We start from the raw sequence: 19,472 nt of genomic DNA on the forward strand, positions 1-19,472 counted from the left end.
GGTATCTGTCCAAAGAGAACGGGCTCCACAAAGTCAGTTCATGCACTAGTGTTAGATCCTGATCCACTGCCAGTGGCCCCATGGACTGTCCAAGCCCCACCATTGTCATCTGCATTCAGAGGCCTAGTTCGGTCCTATGCAGGTTCCCCAGTTGTCAGTTTGAAGTCAGTGAGCTCCCACTAGTTTGTGACAGCTGATTCTGTGGGTTTCCTCTTCATGGCCTTGACCCCTTTGTTTATATTATCACTCCGTCCTCTCTTCAATTGTAGTCCAGGAGTTTGGCCCAGTGGTTACTTGTGGATCTCTGGATCTGCTTCAGTCAGTTTCTGGATGAGGGATCTATGATGTCAATTAAGGTAGTCCTCAGTATGATTACAGGGGAAGATCAGTTCAAGCACTCTCTCCACTATTGCTTAGATTCTTAGCCGTGGTCATCTTTGTGGATTCCTGGGAATCTCCCTAGTGCTAAGTTTCACGCTAACCCCAGAATGGCTCCTGCAATCAAGATATCTCTTTCCTTGCTCTCCCTCTCCTTCTCTGTCCTTCTCCCAACTCAACCTTCCAGAGCCCTCCTCTTTTCCTTCCCCTTCCCCTCCCACTTCCACATTCATTATTCCTCCTCCCACCATGCTCCCAGTTTACTCAGGAGATCTTGTCTAATTTGCCTTCCCAGGGGATCCATATATGTCTTTCTTAGGGTCCTCTTTGATACCTAGTTTCTCTGGGGTGGTGGACTGGATGTCCTTTGCTTTAGAGCTGATATTCTCTTAGATTAGTGCATACTATATTTGTCTTTCTGCATCTAGGTTACCTTACTCGCGTTGTTTTTTCCAGTTCCATCCATTTGCCTGCAAGTTTCAAGATGTCATTTTTTTTTTTTATTTCTGAATAGTATTTCATTGTGTAAATGTACCACATTTTCTTTATTCACTCTTTGGTTGAAAGATATCTAGGCTGTTTCCAGGTTCTGGCTATTACTGATAATGCTGCTGTGAACATAGTTGAACAGATGTCCTTGTGGTGTGAGTGTACCTCCTTCGGGTATATGCCCAATAGTGATATTGCTGGGTCTTAAGGTAAACTGATTCCTCATTTTATGAGAAGGTGCCATACTGATTTCCACTGCGGCTGTACAGTGGAATGTTCCCCTTACTCCACATCCTCTCCAGCATAAACTGTCATCAGTGTTTTTTATCTTAACCTTCTGATCAATGCAAGATGATATGTCAGAGTTGTTTAGATTTGCATTTCTCTGATGGCTAAGGATTTTGAGCATTTCCTTACGTGTCTTTCGTTTTTTTTTTTTTTTTTTTTTTTGGTTCTTCTGTTGAGAATTCTCTGTTTAGATCTGTATCCCATGTTTTAATTGGATTATTTAGTAGTTTGATGTTTAGTTTCTTGAGTTCTTCGTATATTTTGGAAATCAGCCCTCTGGCCGATATGGGGTTGGTGAAATCTTTTCCCATTCTGTAGGCTGCCATTTTGTCTTGTTGACTGTGTCCTTTCCTTTGCAGAAGCTTCTTAGTTTCAGGAGGTCACATTTATTATTTGTTGCTCTCAGTGTTTGTGCTACTGGGCTTCTACTTAGGATGTGGTCTCCTGTGCTGCTGGCTGGTGGTTTCTTGGCCCTCTCGAAGTCCTGGTTTTCATTACTTCTACCTTAGTTATTTTTAGCTGCTGTAGTAGTACCCTGACAGAAGTAGCTTAAGGGAGAAAGGATTTATTTTAGCTCCCAATTCAAGATACCGTTTATTCTGGGGAAGAAGCCAGATCAGCGGGGCTTGGAGCTGCTGCCTGGTCACATTGTCCCCACAGCTGGCAGAGAGGGATGACACATGCCTGTGCAGAGCTCACTCTCTCTTTCTTTCAGTTTAGGTGAGTCCGCCTACAAGTGAGATGGGGTCTTTTCACATCACTTAACTTAATCAAGATATTCCCCCACAGTTCTGCCTAGAGGCCTGGCTCACTAGTAATTCTAGACTCTGTCAGATTGTCAGTTGACACTAACTGTCATGACTTAGCCCCTGTAGAGGTGAGAAGAGAAGGAATTAGAAATGGGCATTTAAAATGCTCAGATTTTCACTATATGGTCTTACAGAGTGAAAAACTAATCCTATTCTAGGTTTTTCCTTGGACTTCTGGATTCTGGAATCAGTGCTTTCTCTTTCTGTGGAGTTCCTTCTTTTTCTGCTATTCTCTCTAACACAGTTATGCCTCCATTTAAAATTCTGTTCACTTTTTCCAGTGGGGATTGCTTCTTAAAAATAAAGTGTATTCTGTGCACACCAGCGAAGGCCAGAGAGGGTGCTGGATCTCCTTGAACTGGAGGTTGTGAGCTACCATGTGGGTGCTGAACACCAAACTCTGGTCCTCTGCAAGAGCAGCCAGTGTTCTTAGCTGCTGAACCATTTCTGTAGCCCTGAGCTCCCTTTTAAACGTTTGCTTCTGGTGCTGTTTTCAAATTAGTTTCTTTAGGTTCTTTGTCTTATGATGTAGCATTTCCCTCCATTACAAACAGATACAGTAATTATTGGTTTTTCAGGTGGCAGGTAACTGGAGTTCAAGTAATAGCAAGTGTTCTTTATGTTTCCAAATTGCTGTTGGGAAAAATAGGGTTTTATACCTATACACACACACACACATACATGCATGCATGTATGCACATATATGGCATATTCATACATTTAAAATTTCCAAAATTCCTGATTCCCAATGATTAATAAAACCTTAAAAGTCTTCACTGCAAATGAGCCCTGTAGCCTATTTTAAAACTTGGTTTATTGATATGGTGTGTGTATAATGTATGTGTGGGCATGTGTATACTATGACATGCTGGAGGCCAGAGGACAACTTGTGTGGAGTTTTTCTCTTCTACATTTACATGGGTTGTAGAGACAGAACTCAGGATAAGCTCATGTTTTATTCAGCTCCATTTCTCCAGTGTCCATGACTTCCAATCTTCAGAAGCAAGTGTCTAGTCACAGCTTCCTTGATGCCATTGGGGGTTTTCTCCTTCTGTTTGTTTTTAAGGCATAGTCTCATTTGTCCCAGGCTGGCCTTTAACTCCCTTATGTATCCAGCCAGTTTTCTGTCACCTAGTGAGAGAAACATGACCCACATCACAACATAAGTAGGATTTGGACCTGGGCCTGGGTCCATGCCTAGGCCATTGGTGGCTGACATATCAAGAAACCAAGGTAGGTGTGGAGCTGGTACTCCGTTCTTCCCTGCAGGGCCCCTGAGCTGTGTAAAGGCCATGGAGTAATGTACTCACCTTCTGTAATATTTGTGGGAATTCTACACAAGTGAAATGGGTTTTCACCAATGGAACTTGGTCAGTACAGCTTGTATGTGGGATTTCAGTACCCACATCTTCAGGTCCTGTGTGTCAGGTCTCATGGTTTGTGATGCTTCATGGCTTATGACTCTTGAATATGGCTTCCTGCATTCTCTTCGTAAGTTACTCTGACATGCTGTAAGCTCATCCCCAAGCGATAGACTCTAGATTATTTTTAATCAGTGGCTTTAAGAAGCTGTAAATAGACAGACTTTCCTCTCAGTATAGATCAGCTCTTAATCAACAAGGGAGGAATACGACATCAGAACCAGCAGTGTGGTTTGGCCTGGCTCAGCTATGCCCAGCAAGCCTATAAGGCGTTCTTGTCACTAGTGTGCAGTTAAAAAGTGTGTGCTTAGTTGTGAAGATCTCCAAAATGTGGTGAGAAGGCTGGGTTAAGTGGGCGGAACAAGAGAATTGGTTCTTCACAACATGAGGGGATGGAAAGAAAGGTGCAAGTGAGTAGAGTAGTTGGTCTCATAGATTTGAAATCAGGGCAGCTTCTGTAATGTACATATAGCAGCAAGGACAGAAACCAGTATCCGAGTCCTGGAATCAGATTCAGCAATAGGCATTTAGGAAATGTTCTGAAAATGCACAAAACTCAAGTCCAAATGGATTAATGACCTCAATATCAATCTGAACACACTGAACCTGATAGAAGAGAAAGTGGGAAGTACTCTACAACATTTGGGCACAGGGGTCCACTTCCTACGTAGAACCCCAGCAGCACAGACAATAAGAGCAACAATGAATAAATGGGACCTGCTGAAACTGAGAAGCTTCTGTAAAGCAAAGGACACTGTCATTAAGACAAAAAGGCTACCTACTGATTGGGAGAAGATCTTCACCAACCTCGCATCAGACAAAGGTCTGATCTCCAAAATATATAAAGAACTCAAGAAACTAGACTTTTTTTTTTCAAATATTTATTTATTATGTATACAATATTCTGTGTGTATGCCTGCAGGCCAGAAGAGGGCAGCAGACCCCATTACAGATGGTTGTGAGCCACCATGTGGTTGCTGGGAATTGAACTCAGGACCTTTGGAAGAGCAGGCAATGCTCTTAACCTCTGAGCCATCTCTCCAGCCCGAAACTAGACTTTAAAATGCTAATTAACCCAATTAAAAAATGGAGCACTGAACTGAACAGAGAATTCTCAACAGAAGAAGTTCAAATGGCCAAAAGACACTTAAGGTCATGCTCAACCTCCTTAGCTATCAGGGAAATGCAAATCAAAACAACTTTGAGATACCATCTTACACCTGTCAGAATGGCTAAAATCAAAAACACTAATGATAGCCCTTGCTGGAGAGGATGTAGAGTAAGGGGTACATTCATCCACTGCTGGTGGGAATGCAAACTTGTGCAACCACTTTGGAAATCAGTGTGGTGGTTTCTCAGGAAATTCGGGATCAACCTACCCCAGGATCCAGCAATACCACTCTTGGGAATATACCCAAGAGATGCCCTATCATACTACAAAAGCATTTGTTCAACTATGTTCATAGCAGCATTGTTTGTAATAGCCAGAACCTGGAAACAACCTAGATGCCCTTCAATGGAAGAATGGATAAAGAAAGTGTGGAATATATACACATTAGAGTACTACTCAGCGGTAAAAAACAATGACATCTTGAACTTTGCATGCAAATGGATGGAAATAGAAAACACTATTCTGAGTGAGGCAACCCAGACCCAAAAAGATGAATTTGGTATGTACTCACTCATAAGTGGATTCTAGCCATAAATAAAGGACACTGAGCCTATAATTTGTGATCCTAGAGAAGCTAAATAAGAAGGTGAACCAAAAGAAAATCATGTAGTTATCCTTCTAGATATTGAAAGTAGACAAGATTGCCAGGCAAAAGTTGGGTGCACAGGGATAGGGGTGAGGTTGGTATAAGGAGAGATGGGGAGAGGGAAGGGAGAAGGGGAGGTTTGGGAAGAGCTTGGGGAATAGGATGGTTGGAATGGAGGAAGGGTGGATATGGGAGCAGGGGAGTAGATATCTTAATTAAGGGAGCCATTTTAGGGTTGGCAAGATACTTGACTCTAGAGGAGTTCCCAGGTCCAAGGAGATGTCCCCAGCTTGTTCTTTGGGCATCAGAGGAGAGGGTGCCTGAACTGGCCTTGTCCCATAGCCACAATGATGAATATCACCATAGAATCTTCATCTGGCGATGGATGGAAATAGAGACAGAAACCCACATTCGAGCACTGGACTGAGCTCCCAAGGCCCAAATGAGGAGCTGAAGGTGGGAGAATATGAGGAAGGAAGTCACGACTGCGAGGAGTGCGCCCACCCACTGAGATGGTGGGGCTGATCTAATGGGAGCTCACCAAGGCCAGCTCGACTGGGACTGAAAAAACATGGGATCAAACTGGACTTTCTGAACATGGCGGACAATGAGGGCTGACTGAGAAGCCAAGGACAATGGCACTGGGTTTTGATCCTACTGCATGTACTGGCTTTGAGGGAGCCTAGTCTGTTTAGATGCACATCCTGTACCTGGATGGAGGGGGGAGGACCTTGGACTTCCCACAGGGCAGGGAACCCTGACTGCTGTTTGGACTGGAGGGGGGGGGGAGTGGGAGGTGGGGAGGAAGCGGAAATTTTTAACTTAAAAAAAAAAGCATCAACACTAGGAAATTGATCCATTAACACAGGATGCATTTTCTTCAGTTCAAATTTTGCAATTAATTCCATATATCAGGAAATCCAGTATTTGGAGGAATTGAATGCAGTTTGGGAGCATATGAACTTTTAAAAGAAATATATGTACCATGTTATAAGTATGAATTCTTGTGACTAAATCCAAAAATCTATTTAAAAAAATCAATATAGTTAGTATATGTCAATTTAGGAGGAAGGTTAACTTGGCGGTGGTGGTGAATGACTTTAATCCTAGCACTTGGGAGGCAGAGGCGGGTGGGATTCCTGTGAGTTCCAGGCCAGCTTGGTCTACAGGGCAAGGTCCAGGCAGTCTCCAAAGCTACAGAGAAACTCTGTCTCAAAAAACCCAAAAAACAAACAAACAAAGTAAAAGGAAGATTATCTACAGATTGAGTTTAAATGTTAATTGCATTTGACTAATTATATCCAAGTGCAATTTTATATAGAGAAGCAGTGTAGTGAAAGGGGAGTGGCAGGCCGATTCTTAGACGCCAGCTAGCTTTACCCAAAATAATTACACGGAAACTGTATTCATTTAAACACTGCCTGACCCATTAGTTCCAGCCTCTCATTGGCTAAATCTCACATCCTGCTTTAACCCATATTTAGTAATCTGTGTAGCACCACGAGGTGGTGGCTTACCCGGAAAGATCCTAACCTGCATCCGTCTCGGGTCGGAGAATCATGGCATCTGCCTGACTCTGCTTTCTTTCTCCCAGAATTCTGGTTCTGTCCCCTCCACCCACCTAAGGGCTGGCTTATCAAAAGGCCAAGGCAGTTTCTTTATTAACCAGTGAAAGTAACACATAGACAGAAGACCCACCTACGTCAAAGCAAATCTATACTTTGACTTCTGTGCTTCCACGTAGGCTTGCATTGTTCAATCAGGTGATACCTTACTTCTAGTCAGTTATCTCTCTCCTCGTAGACATAGTTTTTCTGTAGAGTTTTTTTTCTCAGTAAAATCTGTATAATATAGACCAGTAGTTCTCAAGCTTCCTAATGCTGCAACCCTTTAATGTTTCTCATGTAACCCCCAACCATAAAATTATTTTCACTGCTATTTCATAACTGTAATTTTGCTACTGTTATGAATTGTAATGCAAACAACTAACATTCCTGATGGTCTGAGGTGACCCTTAAAGGGTCTTCCAGTGCCCCCTGGAGTTGAGAACCACTGATCTCGATCTTGATTCTAACTCAGACTGACAGGCATTTCTGTGGTGTCTTCTAAATTCAAGGTATTTGTACTCACCTGTAAGTCAGGAGGTACAGGATGTCAGAGAAGGGTTTTCTGCCCACTCGTTCCTGTTCTGGCCAGTTCTTTTTCCCAAGGACTGGCTATTATCATTCCCTGGATCACTATGCAATCTTCCAGGGTTGACTTTGTCTTCTGTGTTCTTGCATTACTAATCATTTCCTACATTTCTGGTGCAAGTTCAATGGATGAATTTTTTAATTAAATGTTTTTCATATAATATATTTTGATTATGCACTCCCCCAGTTTCTCCCAGTTCCACTCCTCTACCTAGCTAGCTTGATTCTCTCACTCTCTTTCAAACAAAAAATAAAAAATAAGAAACAAAGAGACAACAATGAAGTAAATAATGAAAAATCTCATAAGAACAAAAAAAAAAAAAACAGGAAAAAGACCTGTAAGAGCAAAAAATGCCACAACAAAGCAAAACTACCATTGAGTTTGTTTTTGTAAGCCAACTACCTCTGGGCGCATGGCCTTCCCTGGAGTGTTAATACCCTGGACAGTCCATTAGAGAAAGTGGATGTTTCCTTGACAACAGGTGTATCACTTGCAAACTGCTTCCTGGGTGGCATTGGGACCTGATGTCTACTTCTCCCTATCATTACTGGGATCCCATCTGGCTTCAACCTGTACAGGTCTTGTGCCTGGTGCCACAGTCTCTGCGAGTTCATATGTCATCAGGCATGTTGGGTCTGAAAGACAGTTTCCATGGAGTCATCTGTCTACTCTGGCCCTTATAGTCTCTCCACCTACTGTTCTGCATAGCTCCCTGAGCCCTGAGGTGAAGGATTTGATGAAGACATCCATCCCCTTTAGGACTGAGTGCTCCAAAGTCTCTCACTCTCTGCACATTGTACAGTTGTGGATCTCCGTGCTTAAATCCCATCTGAAGCAAGAAGCTTCTCTGATGTCAGTTGAGTGAGGCTTTGCTCTATGAGCATAGCAGTGTATACGTATGAGAGAAATATATGGGACACTGCTCTGTGGCTATAGCAGTGTATACATATGATATATATATATATATATATATATATACCATATGTATATGTGTATACATATGTGTGTATATATATATATATATATATATATATATATATATATATATATATATATGGGGCACTGCACTATGGATATAGCAGTGTATACATATGAGAGATATGTATGGAACACTGCTTTATGGCTATAGCAGCGTATACATATAAGACATATATATGGCACACTGCACTATGGGTATAGCAGTATATACATATTATATATAGATATGTCATCGGAAGTCATCTTATTGCTGTGTTCTTTTAGCGAATTAATAATCATAGGTTTTCTCCCTAGGCCGGTTCACTATCTAGTTTCAGGTATTGACCACTTCAGCAGTGTCAGATAAAGATTCCATCTCATGGAGTGGGCCTTAGATCCAATTAAAAAAAAAGTGCTTGGCTACTCCCCCTTTGTCCACTATTGCACCAGTATCTATGCAGGCAGGCTCCTGTTGTAATCTCAGGGTTTGTAGCTGGGTGATACTAACTACCTTTCTCCTCCAGTAGCATGCAGAGTACCTTAAGTACCATGATACTAATCAGTAGAAGCTTTTAACTTCTCTTGTGTTTGATGGCATTTTCTTCAGCAATAGGGACTTAGAATCAAGTTGTGAAAAGTAATCAATAGTCTATGATATTTGGAGGTTCCGTGGATACCTTTGTCCAATAGACTCAAAAAGATGTCGTCAGTTCCTGTCACTTGAGGTTCACTTGGTGTCATAAGATGTTTGGTTGCAGCATTGTCTACCCTATTATTTGGTGACTCCATTTAGATTTCTTTCTTGTTTGTATATATTTTAGAAAGCTTCTGTAGTACTAGGTTTCCATATGGCTTTTCAGATGCACTTTGATGTTAATTGTCCCTTCCCATATTCACTCCTTTACCCTTCTTTCCGTCTCCCTCCCTCATTTAACTCTCCTATCTGAGTTTCCCTTTTATCTTTTTAAAGTACTCTGCTCTTATTTCCCTTTTTTTGGAAGATTTCCTCCTCTCAACTGGCCCCTTATTAGGTACCTAACCTCTGTAATTACTTGGATTGAAGCACACACATCTAAAGCTTCAAAGCTAGCATCCACATGTAAGAGAAAACATACAACATTTGCCTTTTGAGGTCTGGGTTACTTACCTCAGGATGACTTTTTCTAGCTCCATTCATTTACTTAAAATTTCATAATTCCCTTTTTCTTAACAGCTGAATAATTTTCCATTGTGTAAATGTACGATATTTTCATAATTGTTCATCAGTTGATGGATATCTAGGCTATTTCTACTATCTGGTAACTATGAATAGAGCATCAATGAATATGGATGCGCAGGTGTCTCGGTAGTAGGATGTAGAGTCCTTTAGGTATGTGTCCAAGAGTGGTATAGCTGATGGTGAGGTGGATCTGTTCCAGGCTCCCTGAGGAACTGACATGCTGATTTACATTATAGCTGTAGAAGTTTGTAGTCCCAACCATGAGTAGATGTTCTTCCCCGTATCCTTACTTCACGAGCCAGCTTTTGTTTTCGCTGACCATTCTGAATGGTGTAAGATCTCAAATTAGGTTGGGTTTGCATTTCCCTGAGGGCTAAGAATGTCAAACATTTCTTGAAGTCTTCCTCAGCTGTTTGTGTTTTATCTTTCGAAAGCTGTTTAATCCTATTCCCCATTTTCAAATTTGTTATTTATTTTCTTTATGTCCAGGTTTGTTTTTAAAGTTCTGTGTCTTCCTCTTCTTTTCTTTTGCATTGAGAAGGTCCTTGGAGTTCATGTTAATGTTGGAATTATAGCCCTGAAGGCCCAAGCAGGCACAGATATAAGCCATGGGAAAATAGGTTTTTTTTTCAATTAATGCTTTATCTTAAATGCAGAGCTAGACTTCAATGGAAAAGATTAATGGTAGAATCAAAGAAAGTGAAAAGAATTTATATAGCCAAATCTTTAAATGAGTGAGACACAGTGGCAGGCCTTTGTAGTGGTCAGTGCTCATCTACAGCCTCTCCAGATCACCTTGTTTCCATTGTTCCGTCAGTGTGTAGATCTGAGCTGTAATGAGCTGAGCGAAATCACGTTACCAGAAAACCTGCCGCCTAAATTGCAAGAGCTAGACTTGACTGGAAACCCTCGCCTCGCCTTGGACCACAAAAGCCTGGAGCTGCTGAAGTGAGTATTAACAAAGCACTGTGGCCTCTCAAGTGTTCACTAGTAGTGGGATTTACAACTTGATAAACATTTGAGACAGGAAGATTCCTTTGACTTAGTAGCCATATACACACCTGGACAGAACACAGAAGGATGATATTATCCAAGATGGGAACATAAATCCCAGTAGTTTCTGGTAACATGATTGTGACACCTAATGCGGATGTAACCAAAAGATTTTGAACCAGGTAGGTGATGTGAAGGAAGCTGTTACAAACTCAAATCTAGATTCTTTGAAGAAAAGAAAATGGAAGTGTGGGATAGTTGCAGTTAGGTCCTGCAAAAGTTTTCTTCCATTTTGAAAGAGTTAATGGTAAATGTTGATAAAGTGTAATGAATTGAAGTATAAAAGTAGCATCAGTAAAAAAGGTGCCACTATGTGAATATTCATCACAGAACTCCAGATATTTATGATATAATTAAATTGTGCTTCACAAACACAGCCATTAACAATCTGATATCAAGCTGTAATCAGATGGATCTTTACAATATAGTATTAAACAAAAAAATTTGCAAAACTTTGTACACACATCATCCAATGTTTTGCAGATTAAACCTGTGTGCATTGTACATGTGAGTATCTGCATATACCTGAAACACACCCTAAAGGATAGGTAACAAATAGTAAGAGTATTCTCCTTTAAGGTGTAGGATTATGTGAGTGGTGGCCCAGTGTAGTTATTATTTCTGCCATATGTTCCTAGACATTGATGGGTGGGGTTTTTTCATTTCTTTTGTAAGTCATCTGACATATGTTAGGAAAAAACTGAAAAGATAAGAATTTGGGGAATGATTTTAATGTATTTGTAAACTGTAGATTTATTTTTTATGTCAGAAAAGGTTGAGAAAGTCTCAATAAAAGAAGTCAGTATATGTAGATTAGTGTACACACACACATACTTTTATTAATTCCTACAACTACTAAAAGTAAATCTAAAAGACAGATAACAGCTGGGAAGAAATACTGGAAAAACTAAAGCATTAATGCTGTTATCAGAAATCACTCTTATAAGCCTGGAAAAAATACTCTCATTTTGGACTGGAGAGATAGTTTAGTGGTCAAGAGTGTATGTTCTTGCATAGGACTCCAGCTTCAGGGGTTCCAGTGACCTCTTATGTCCTAAGAAGTTACCTGAATATACTGCATGTGCACATACACAGAATTAAAAATAAAATAAATTCCTTTTAATTCTAATTAATTTAGGTCTAATTCAAATAGAAAATGAGCAAGGGCATTGAAATTTTTTAAAAAAGAATTATACCCATGCACAAAAAGATGTTCAAGAAAAAAATTCTGAGATATTTCAAACTGACTCTTTAAGAACACCTGGCCTTCTTTAGTACAGCTTTCTTTAAAAGTAACTGACCCATCCTGTAAGTCTTTCAAACACTTGCTTAGATCATTGCTCTGAATACTAAAACTTAGCTTTCCTAATTTTGTCTCCTTTTTCTTCTTTACTCGCAGCCTCTAACTTCTCCCCCTGGTTCCTTCCAGACACAATTCTACCTCACAATCCCTTGAAGTTTTTGAGGTATAAATGACCTGTCCACTCTATACTTCTAGGTGTGGGGCTATCCCCTAGGATGTGGTCAGCCTATCACACCCTCAAAGAAAACTGACCCTATCCCCTAGAAGTCATCAACTGTTCATAGATCCTCAGTTCAAATGAGATAATTACCAGGGTAGTTTCAGTTATATTTGGAATGAATATAAAATAACTTGAAAATATTTGTGACGTAATTATAAAAATATGCTAAACCACCATAAATGATAGATGTATGATAGATAGGTAGGTAGAAAGACAGACAAACATATCACAGATAGTTGCTAGGTACATCATAGGTAGGTAGATGACAGACATATATACAGGTAGATTGCTGACAGATAAGTGATAAGTGATCCCACAGAAATATTTGCATGAACAAATAACAAATCTGTTAACATCTCCGCAGTTAACATATGTTACTAGAGTGACTGACCTGTGGTGAAGGCGTTGTGCTCTCAGAGTTAAAAAATAATTAGTAAGGATGAATCATAATACTGAAAATGTCACCTTCTGGCTAGTGTCACAGAGACTGTGTCTTCTTAATAACTAGAGCATCTCTAACATTACTGTGGTTGGGGATTGTTGGACTTGTTCTATGGGAACTAGAGTGAGTGAGTACGGGAGCTCTCCTGTGGCCCCAGCTCTTAGGCTCAGCCCCATTCCAGCTGGCAAGATGTTAGGAGTTCATGCCGCCATCTTTTAGGTGACTGTTGAGTTACTTAGTTAAGCTAGAGTGAGGATTGTTGAACAAGGCAGAGACATTGACTTTTTTTCCTGTAACAATTGGAAAGTGGAATTATATCTCTGAAAATTTTTTGGTCTGTAAAGTCTTTGGACATGGACCATCAGTTGTCCTTAGAATCAGGAAAGTGGAAGAGGTGTGTGACAGATGGGGACAGGAACATGGTAATATTTTATAGGGAGAAAATATAGTATAGCATCTATGGATAATACATAACAGTGCATTTACTTTTTATTGCCTGTTGGTGGAAATTTCTGTCCTGCAAGCCACTCTCAAGTAACCACACAGAGGCTTAATATTAACTATAAATGCTTAACCAATAGCTCAAGCTTATTACTAGCTAACTCTTATATTTAAGTTGACCCATATTTCTTATCTACACTTTGCTGCATGGTTTGATGCCTTTTCCTTGTATAGCATGCCCATCTTGCTTCTCTCTGTATCTGACTCCTGACTCCACCCTTCTTTCTCACAGCATTCTGTTTGGCTGTTCCGCCCAATTTTATTCTATTCAGCTATCGGCCAGTCAGCTTCTTTATTAAGCTAATCTTAGAATATATGTTCACACAGTATAAAGGAATAATCCACATTTCTCCCATTTTGTATAATTAAAAAGTAAGATTTTTAACTTTAACATAGTAAAATTATATACAGCAAAACAGATATTAAGAATTACAGTTACAATGTCCAGTCCATTTATATTTGGCTAGTTTAGAGAAAATACTCTGAAATTTATCTTATCTTTGTGACTCTAAAGTTTTAGACCTCATTTACATTTGATTATCACTAAGAAATACTCTAACTATGACTATTTAATCTTCAGCTCTGTCAAAGACCCCAGAAAGAGTGAAATGTAACCTAATGACAGGGACATCTGGCTGCATTGACAGTTACCCTAGGTTCTTCCATAATTTTGGATCATCCAGTTTTGGCCTACAGGCCTAGTATATCTGACTGACATTTCTGAAAAGCAGGGACTTTTGAAGGACTGGCCTACCTCATATTGAAAAAGTTCAGCAGTCTCCTTTTTTATGTCCTGCTGGTCAAGTTTGGACAGTATACTGTCAACAGAACAGCAAGAACAGTTTTTTTTTTTCCCAAATGACTAGCTTTTGCCATAAAGAAAATAAACTCCATACTGTGTTTTTTCAATGCCCCTCATTTTCTTTGAAGTATATTGGTACTGTCAGGAGCAGACTTGTCTCACTGTCATGAAAAGCCTTACATTATTGAAAATATTAGATGCTATATTCTGTAGGCCTTTGAAGTATTTGAAGACCCATCTATCTAAATATTTATGACATTGAAAACACCTGACATGACTACAAATTAACTATTATAGATGACTGTTAGTCTGTATTTCTTTATTATATACTACATTTTTAAATAAACTGTGTAAACTCAATACCCTAAACAAGAGTAGAAATATACATGCAAAATAACAAAATTAACCTTAAATTTGTATCAGTAAACCAAAATCTATACAGATGTAAATTTAAGATTAATAGTTGTTTTTTGGATTAAAGTAAAGTCAATAATTACCATTTAATCTCATCATTTCTATATCATATTCCCCTTGTTTCCTTTAGAAAGAGATCTTTGAATTTAACTCTATAGCTTAGGGTTTTTTTTAAAACTAAGACAAATAACAATTTGTAACTAAACCTCCTTAAATAATAAACACCCACAACCCATCTTTTGGGAATGTGGGCCTTGTTCTCTAGACTTCTTGTCTGTGGGCACTTTCAGAAAATTGGGATAATAATGAAGTCCCAGCTAGAGTAGTCTGTGAGGTTGGACCATCTCAGCCAGCAGCCTTGAAGCTGTTTTCGATGAAGAATTTTGAGGAGACTGTAACAGAGGCATTTTGAAATGCAAGATCACCTGATCCCTCAGTTTTCACTGGTGTTTGGTCCCCTTGTTATGAAAATACATAAATTTTTAAAGGTAGCAACTGTTTATGTATTATAAATATAGACTGCATTGTATACAAGTCAGCCAAAAATGTTTTTTGTTGTTGTTTTATATTTGAGCAGTTAAAATATACATCATGTGTCTTGCTCTTCTAGGTTTATTTCTTTATGTTTGTAGCTAGGATTTTCAGTGTGTCTTCCTCAATCAAACCTGATCATCATTAATTTTAAATGAATCTGCAGCCTTTCATTTCCTGTGGAATAAAAGCATAATCCTTTCTCCAACGTAACATAGTTTTAACTTCCATTTTGAAGTCAAGACATTTTTAAATTATATCAGTTGGTCTATTCCAGCAACTTTTATAATCCAATGTCTCTTAGCAGCTAATACTCCTTCCTCAGCAGTCAAAAAATTTAAAGATACAATAACATATAGTATCTAGACTCTATGTGTATTTTTTATTTTTACGTGGCTCTTTTTTATATTACTTTACTCCCTTTTTAAGACCTTAATTATTTTTAAACTGTATTTTTTAATCTATGACTGTATATACACTTTCTTTTCTCTCTCCCAAGCTTATGTATGTTTTTTTAAACACACTTTAACCTGTTAGAGGGTTTTTTGTCTGAATCTTTCTTTACTGTATATCTGTAATCCTTTTCTAACTCCATGAGCCTTTATACTGCTGAGTGGCCTTAGCCTCTGTTTTGCCAGCTAGCTACCTCCCTCAGGCCACTGCCAGAAGATGCTTTTCTGTGATACAGTATGAAAGACTGTGGGAACCCACCATGTGGCTTATCCTATGGTGCTGGGGTCAGGAGACACATCCCTCTACTGTGGCCAGCATAAGAGACACGAGACTAGGACACCACTCTTTCCTCTGATTCTGTGTGTCTCGAACTCTTTTCCAAGCTCTCTCTTGTTTTATGTGGATGTAGTTGCCTAACATTTGGGTGCCATTTATTGTCAGAAGTTTGTCTCATAAGACATTCCCAAGTAGCCATACAAAGGTTTAATATTAATTATAAACGCTCGGCCAATAACTCAGGCTTGTTACTAGCTAACTCTTACATTTAAATTAATCCATTTTTCTTATTTATGCTTTGACATGTGGCTTAGTACCTTTTCTCAGAGTGGCATGCCCATCTTCTTTCTCTGTGCATTTTCTTGTGACTCTTGACTCCACCTTTCTGCCTCCCAGCATTCCCAGTTTGGCTTTCCTGCCTAACCTTATTCTGTTCAGCTATATTGGTTAGTCAGCTTCTTTATTAAGCCAATTACAGTGGCATATATTCATACAGTGTAAATGAATTTTCCACAATTGCCTTTCTTTTATTGATAAGATCGAAACAGTTGAAAAGATGACTTAATAGCCTAGTATGAAATTAAGAATTAATACCACCTATGTTTACCAAATAAGAAAGTGAATAGCTAGTAACTGAGAGTATACTCGTGTGAGTGGTATGTGCTAGGGGTATGTGCACACCTGAACATGTACTCAGATGACCTGCTCTGCCACTCTCTGGTGTGTGTGTGTGTGTGTGTGTGTGTGTGTGTGTGTGTGTGTGTTGGGGGCATGTGCACACCTGAACATGCATTCAGATGACCTCTGCCACACTCATTGAACCTGTAGTTAGGCTGGCAACCAGCAAGCCCCAGAAATCTTCCTGTCTCTAGCCCCCTTCCCAAACCAGCAAAGGGTTACAGGTGCTCACAGCCATGCCTGCTATACCCTCGGAGCTACCTCTCCAGCCCTTAGAACTTTTTCTTTAACCAAACTTATTAATTCCGGAGAAATTACAATCATGTATTTCTACAACCAAAATGAACACTAGTGAAAATTTAACGGGTTCTTGTAGGGTGAAAGGGATTACAACTGTTTCCGCAGATACTGAGGCCAAAGTCAGGTTCTCAAGCTTGCACTACTACTTTGCCAACTAAACCGTCTTGCTGTTTTCCCAAGTTGTGTTTATGCATACCAAGACTGAGGGAAGAGTGGACGTGTAGCGTACAGACTGCCAGTCTCTAATTGCTGCTTTAGTGCTGCGCACCGCGCCCCCCTGTCTGCACTCGGTGCGCTTGAACCCAGTTCACGAGATTTGGGCAAGGGGCAGGAGGTTAAAAAACACAAAGACTCACACAGACAGAGAGACAACAACACGGGTCATCCTTGAATTCCCCCAAGAGTGCCCCCTTTATTGTGTTCAGGGGTAGATTATATAGAGATAGCCAAGCCCCAGCCAAACCCACCAGAAACCACTCTGCCATCAGGAACTCCTGAAGGTCTCATGCTCAGAGCAGCTGTAGGCACTCAGATCAGGGGATTACAAGAAATTCAGGATCTGGGGTCTCACTGCTCACAACACTTTAGTGTCACCATGAAAACTTCCTTATGCCAGGTCTGTGCCCTTGTTCTCACTGTTAACTTAAAGCCCCTGAGGAGCAGGTTCTTGATGCTGATAAATACTTCATTCACAGTAGATGCAGCAGAGGAAACGGCCTAACAGTTTTCACTTCTTAGGTAAAGGTGAAAGTTCATACTCCACTGCTCCTAATGATTCCTGTTTCCTTTTCTCTCCTTAGTAACATCCGCTGCTTCAAGATTGACCAACCTTCAGCAGGAGATGCATCTGGAGCCCCAGCAGTATGGAGTCATGGTTACACTGAAGCATCAGGAGTGAAAAACAAGTATGTTGAGTAGAACTTAGAACCAAAACTGCCTGTGTCTGCTTCCTTCCTTGGGTGGGAGACCTGGTGGCACACATCATTATCTACTGTGGGGTTTCTTAGTGTGTGTTTCTCCAGAATGAGATTCACTCCTCAGTGTTTAAACACCAGGTTGGGTACCTGCTCCGGGTCACATACTCTCCTTTGTGAAAGATGTTGATAGGATATGATGTAACTGACACATTATATCTATGTAAGACTCCAGTGTTCGGAAAAGGCCTGAGTATTGAAATGTATCTCTGCTCCTTTGAAAAGCCCCTTTATCTTTCTGGGAAGCCTGTTGACAAGAGAGAAGTAGCTAATTGTGTATACTCAAGATCACTTCACTGCTGACTGGAATATGCCTGGGGACTACCCTAGCTTGGCAGCCTTGGTTCTTGATACCCTGTTGCATCATCTGCTTCTCTTGCCACCAATAGTAGCACATTGGAATTTCTTTTTCTGACCTCTTTCACCAGTCACCCCTCTCTCCAGTACAAATGTGGATTTTCCCCAGATATAGTCAAGGTGATCAGACTTGCTTATTTGTATGAGGAGGTACTGATCATTAGGAAAGCAAAAACTTCTACAAACTAGAATAGTCATAATTTCTTGGGCAAAGATATAAGAACATTGTTGAGTCTGATCACCCCTCTCTCCAGTACAAATGTGGATTTTCCCCAGATATAGTCAAGGTGATCAGACTTGCTTATTTGTATGAGGAGGTACTAATCATTAGGAAAGCAAAAACTTCTACAAACTAGAATAGTCATAATTTCTTTGGCAAAGATATAAGAACATTGTTGAGAATAGTGAATGAATAGAACGTGGAAAATGAAGTAATAAGCTCATTAAATCTGAGTATAATTAGAACCAATCAGATAAAACAACATTCCCATCCAGGCCTGTTATCCCCAAACTCAGAAAGTGGAGGCAGGGGAATTGAAAAAAAAAAAAAAATGAACAGACACACATACCTTCACACCTGCCTCACCACTACCCTAGACCCACTTAATCAGAAAGTTTTAGAGTTTCCTGAGGTATTCTGAAGTGTAGACACCTGAAAACCACAGGCTTTCTGAGTGTTCTTCATGGAACGTGAAAGTGGGGCTGTGCTGCCATGCCGAGTCCTTATCTGGGCATACGAAGGCCATGGGTCCCTTCCTTCTTACCTGTCGGGAGACTTAGCAGAACACCTAAGCGACCCCTGTTCTGCCTGAGCTCTGGCTCTTCTCACTTAGTGCTATCATTGTATTAAGAGATTGACATATTCTTCAGGACACTTGGGATGCCTCTTGTGGAAGCAGTTACATGTTAAACTAGAGAAACTGTCTTACGAATTCCAGGACGAGGTTGCTTTCTATTTCCAAGACATTTATCATCTACCCGTTTATGTGAGTTAAACAAACAACAATTAGACCTGGTTTTCCTGCATATTTTTTTAACTTAAGGTTGAGAAAAGTATGTAATTGACAAACGTCCTGGCCTGTGAGCTATTAGAGTGGACATACCTGCAGCTGGATCAAAAAACAACAACCCCCAAACCCAGTGTAGCCCACCCTCATTTTATTCCTAGCTTTTGACTCTTTAACATTGCTAGGACTAATCACATGAGTTTGGGGGCATTATTTTGAGGGTTATTTTTTTAATTGGGTTGAGCCAGGAGCCAGCTGTCTGCTCCCTTGGAGACAGGGAGCATCTCAGTCTCTCCTTGTCTCCATGTGGAAGATGCTTTCTTCTTGTATTGGCTTAGATCCTCAGGAACCCAAGCAGGGAGCTGGGTATTTTGGCTTCTTCTCAGACCAAAGAACATGGGAAGCTTCTATAGAAAAGGAATCTGAGGGACCCCCTGTACATAAGAAAGAACTACACATCACTCCATCCAATGGGGGAAAATAGAATTTTAAGATGATTATAAAATTGAACTTTCAGAGTTTCAAGCCTTATATTAAGGTCTTTGATCAAGTTTTAATTTGTCTTTGTACAGGGGGAAAATGGGGATTTAGTTTAATTCCTCAATATTTGGATGTTCTGTTTTCCTGGAGTCATTTGTTGAAGATGACCA

General features: G+C 40.1%; 1 protein-coding gene across 1 annotated transcript in view; it reads left to right on the forward strand.

Moving 5' to 3' along the window:
- Phlpp1 (PH domain and leucine rich repeat protein phosphatase 1) overlaps window positions 1-19,472 on the forward strand; it is a 212,216-nt gene that overhangs the window by 165,522 nt on the left and 27,222 nt on the right. Inside the window, exons 13-14 of the mRNA XM_038349966.1 lie at window positions 10,329-10,459; window positions 17,285-17,389. Of these exons, the coding sequence (XP_038205894.1) occupies window positions 10,329-10,459; window positions 17,285-17,389 (236 nt within the window). The remainder of the gene's footprint in view (window positions 1-10,328; window positions 10,460-17,284; window positions 17,390-19,472) is intronic.

The sequence above is a fragment of the Arvicola amphibius genome, chromosome 12 (assembly GCF_903992535.2).
Source record: "Arvicola amphibius chromosome 12, mArvAmp1.2, whole genome shotgun sequence".
Lineage (NCBI taxonomy): Eukaryota > Metazoa > Chordata > Mammalia > Rodentia > Cricetidae > Arvicola > Arvicola amphibius.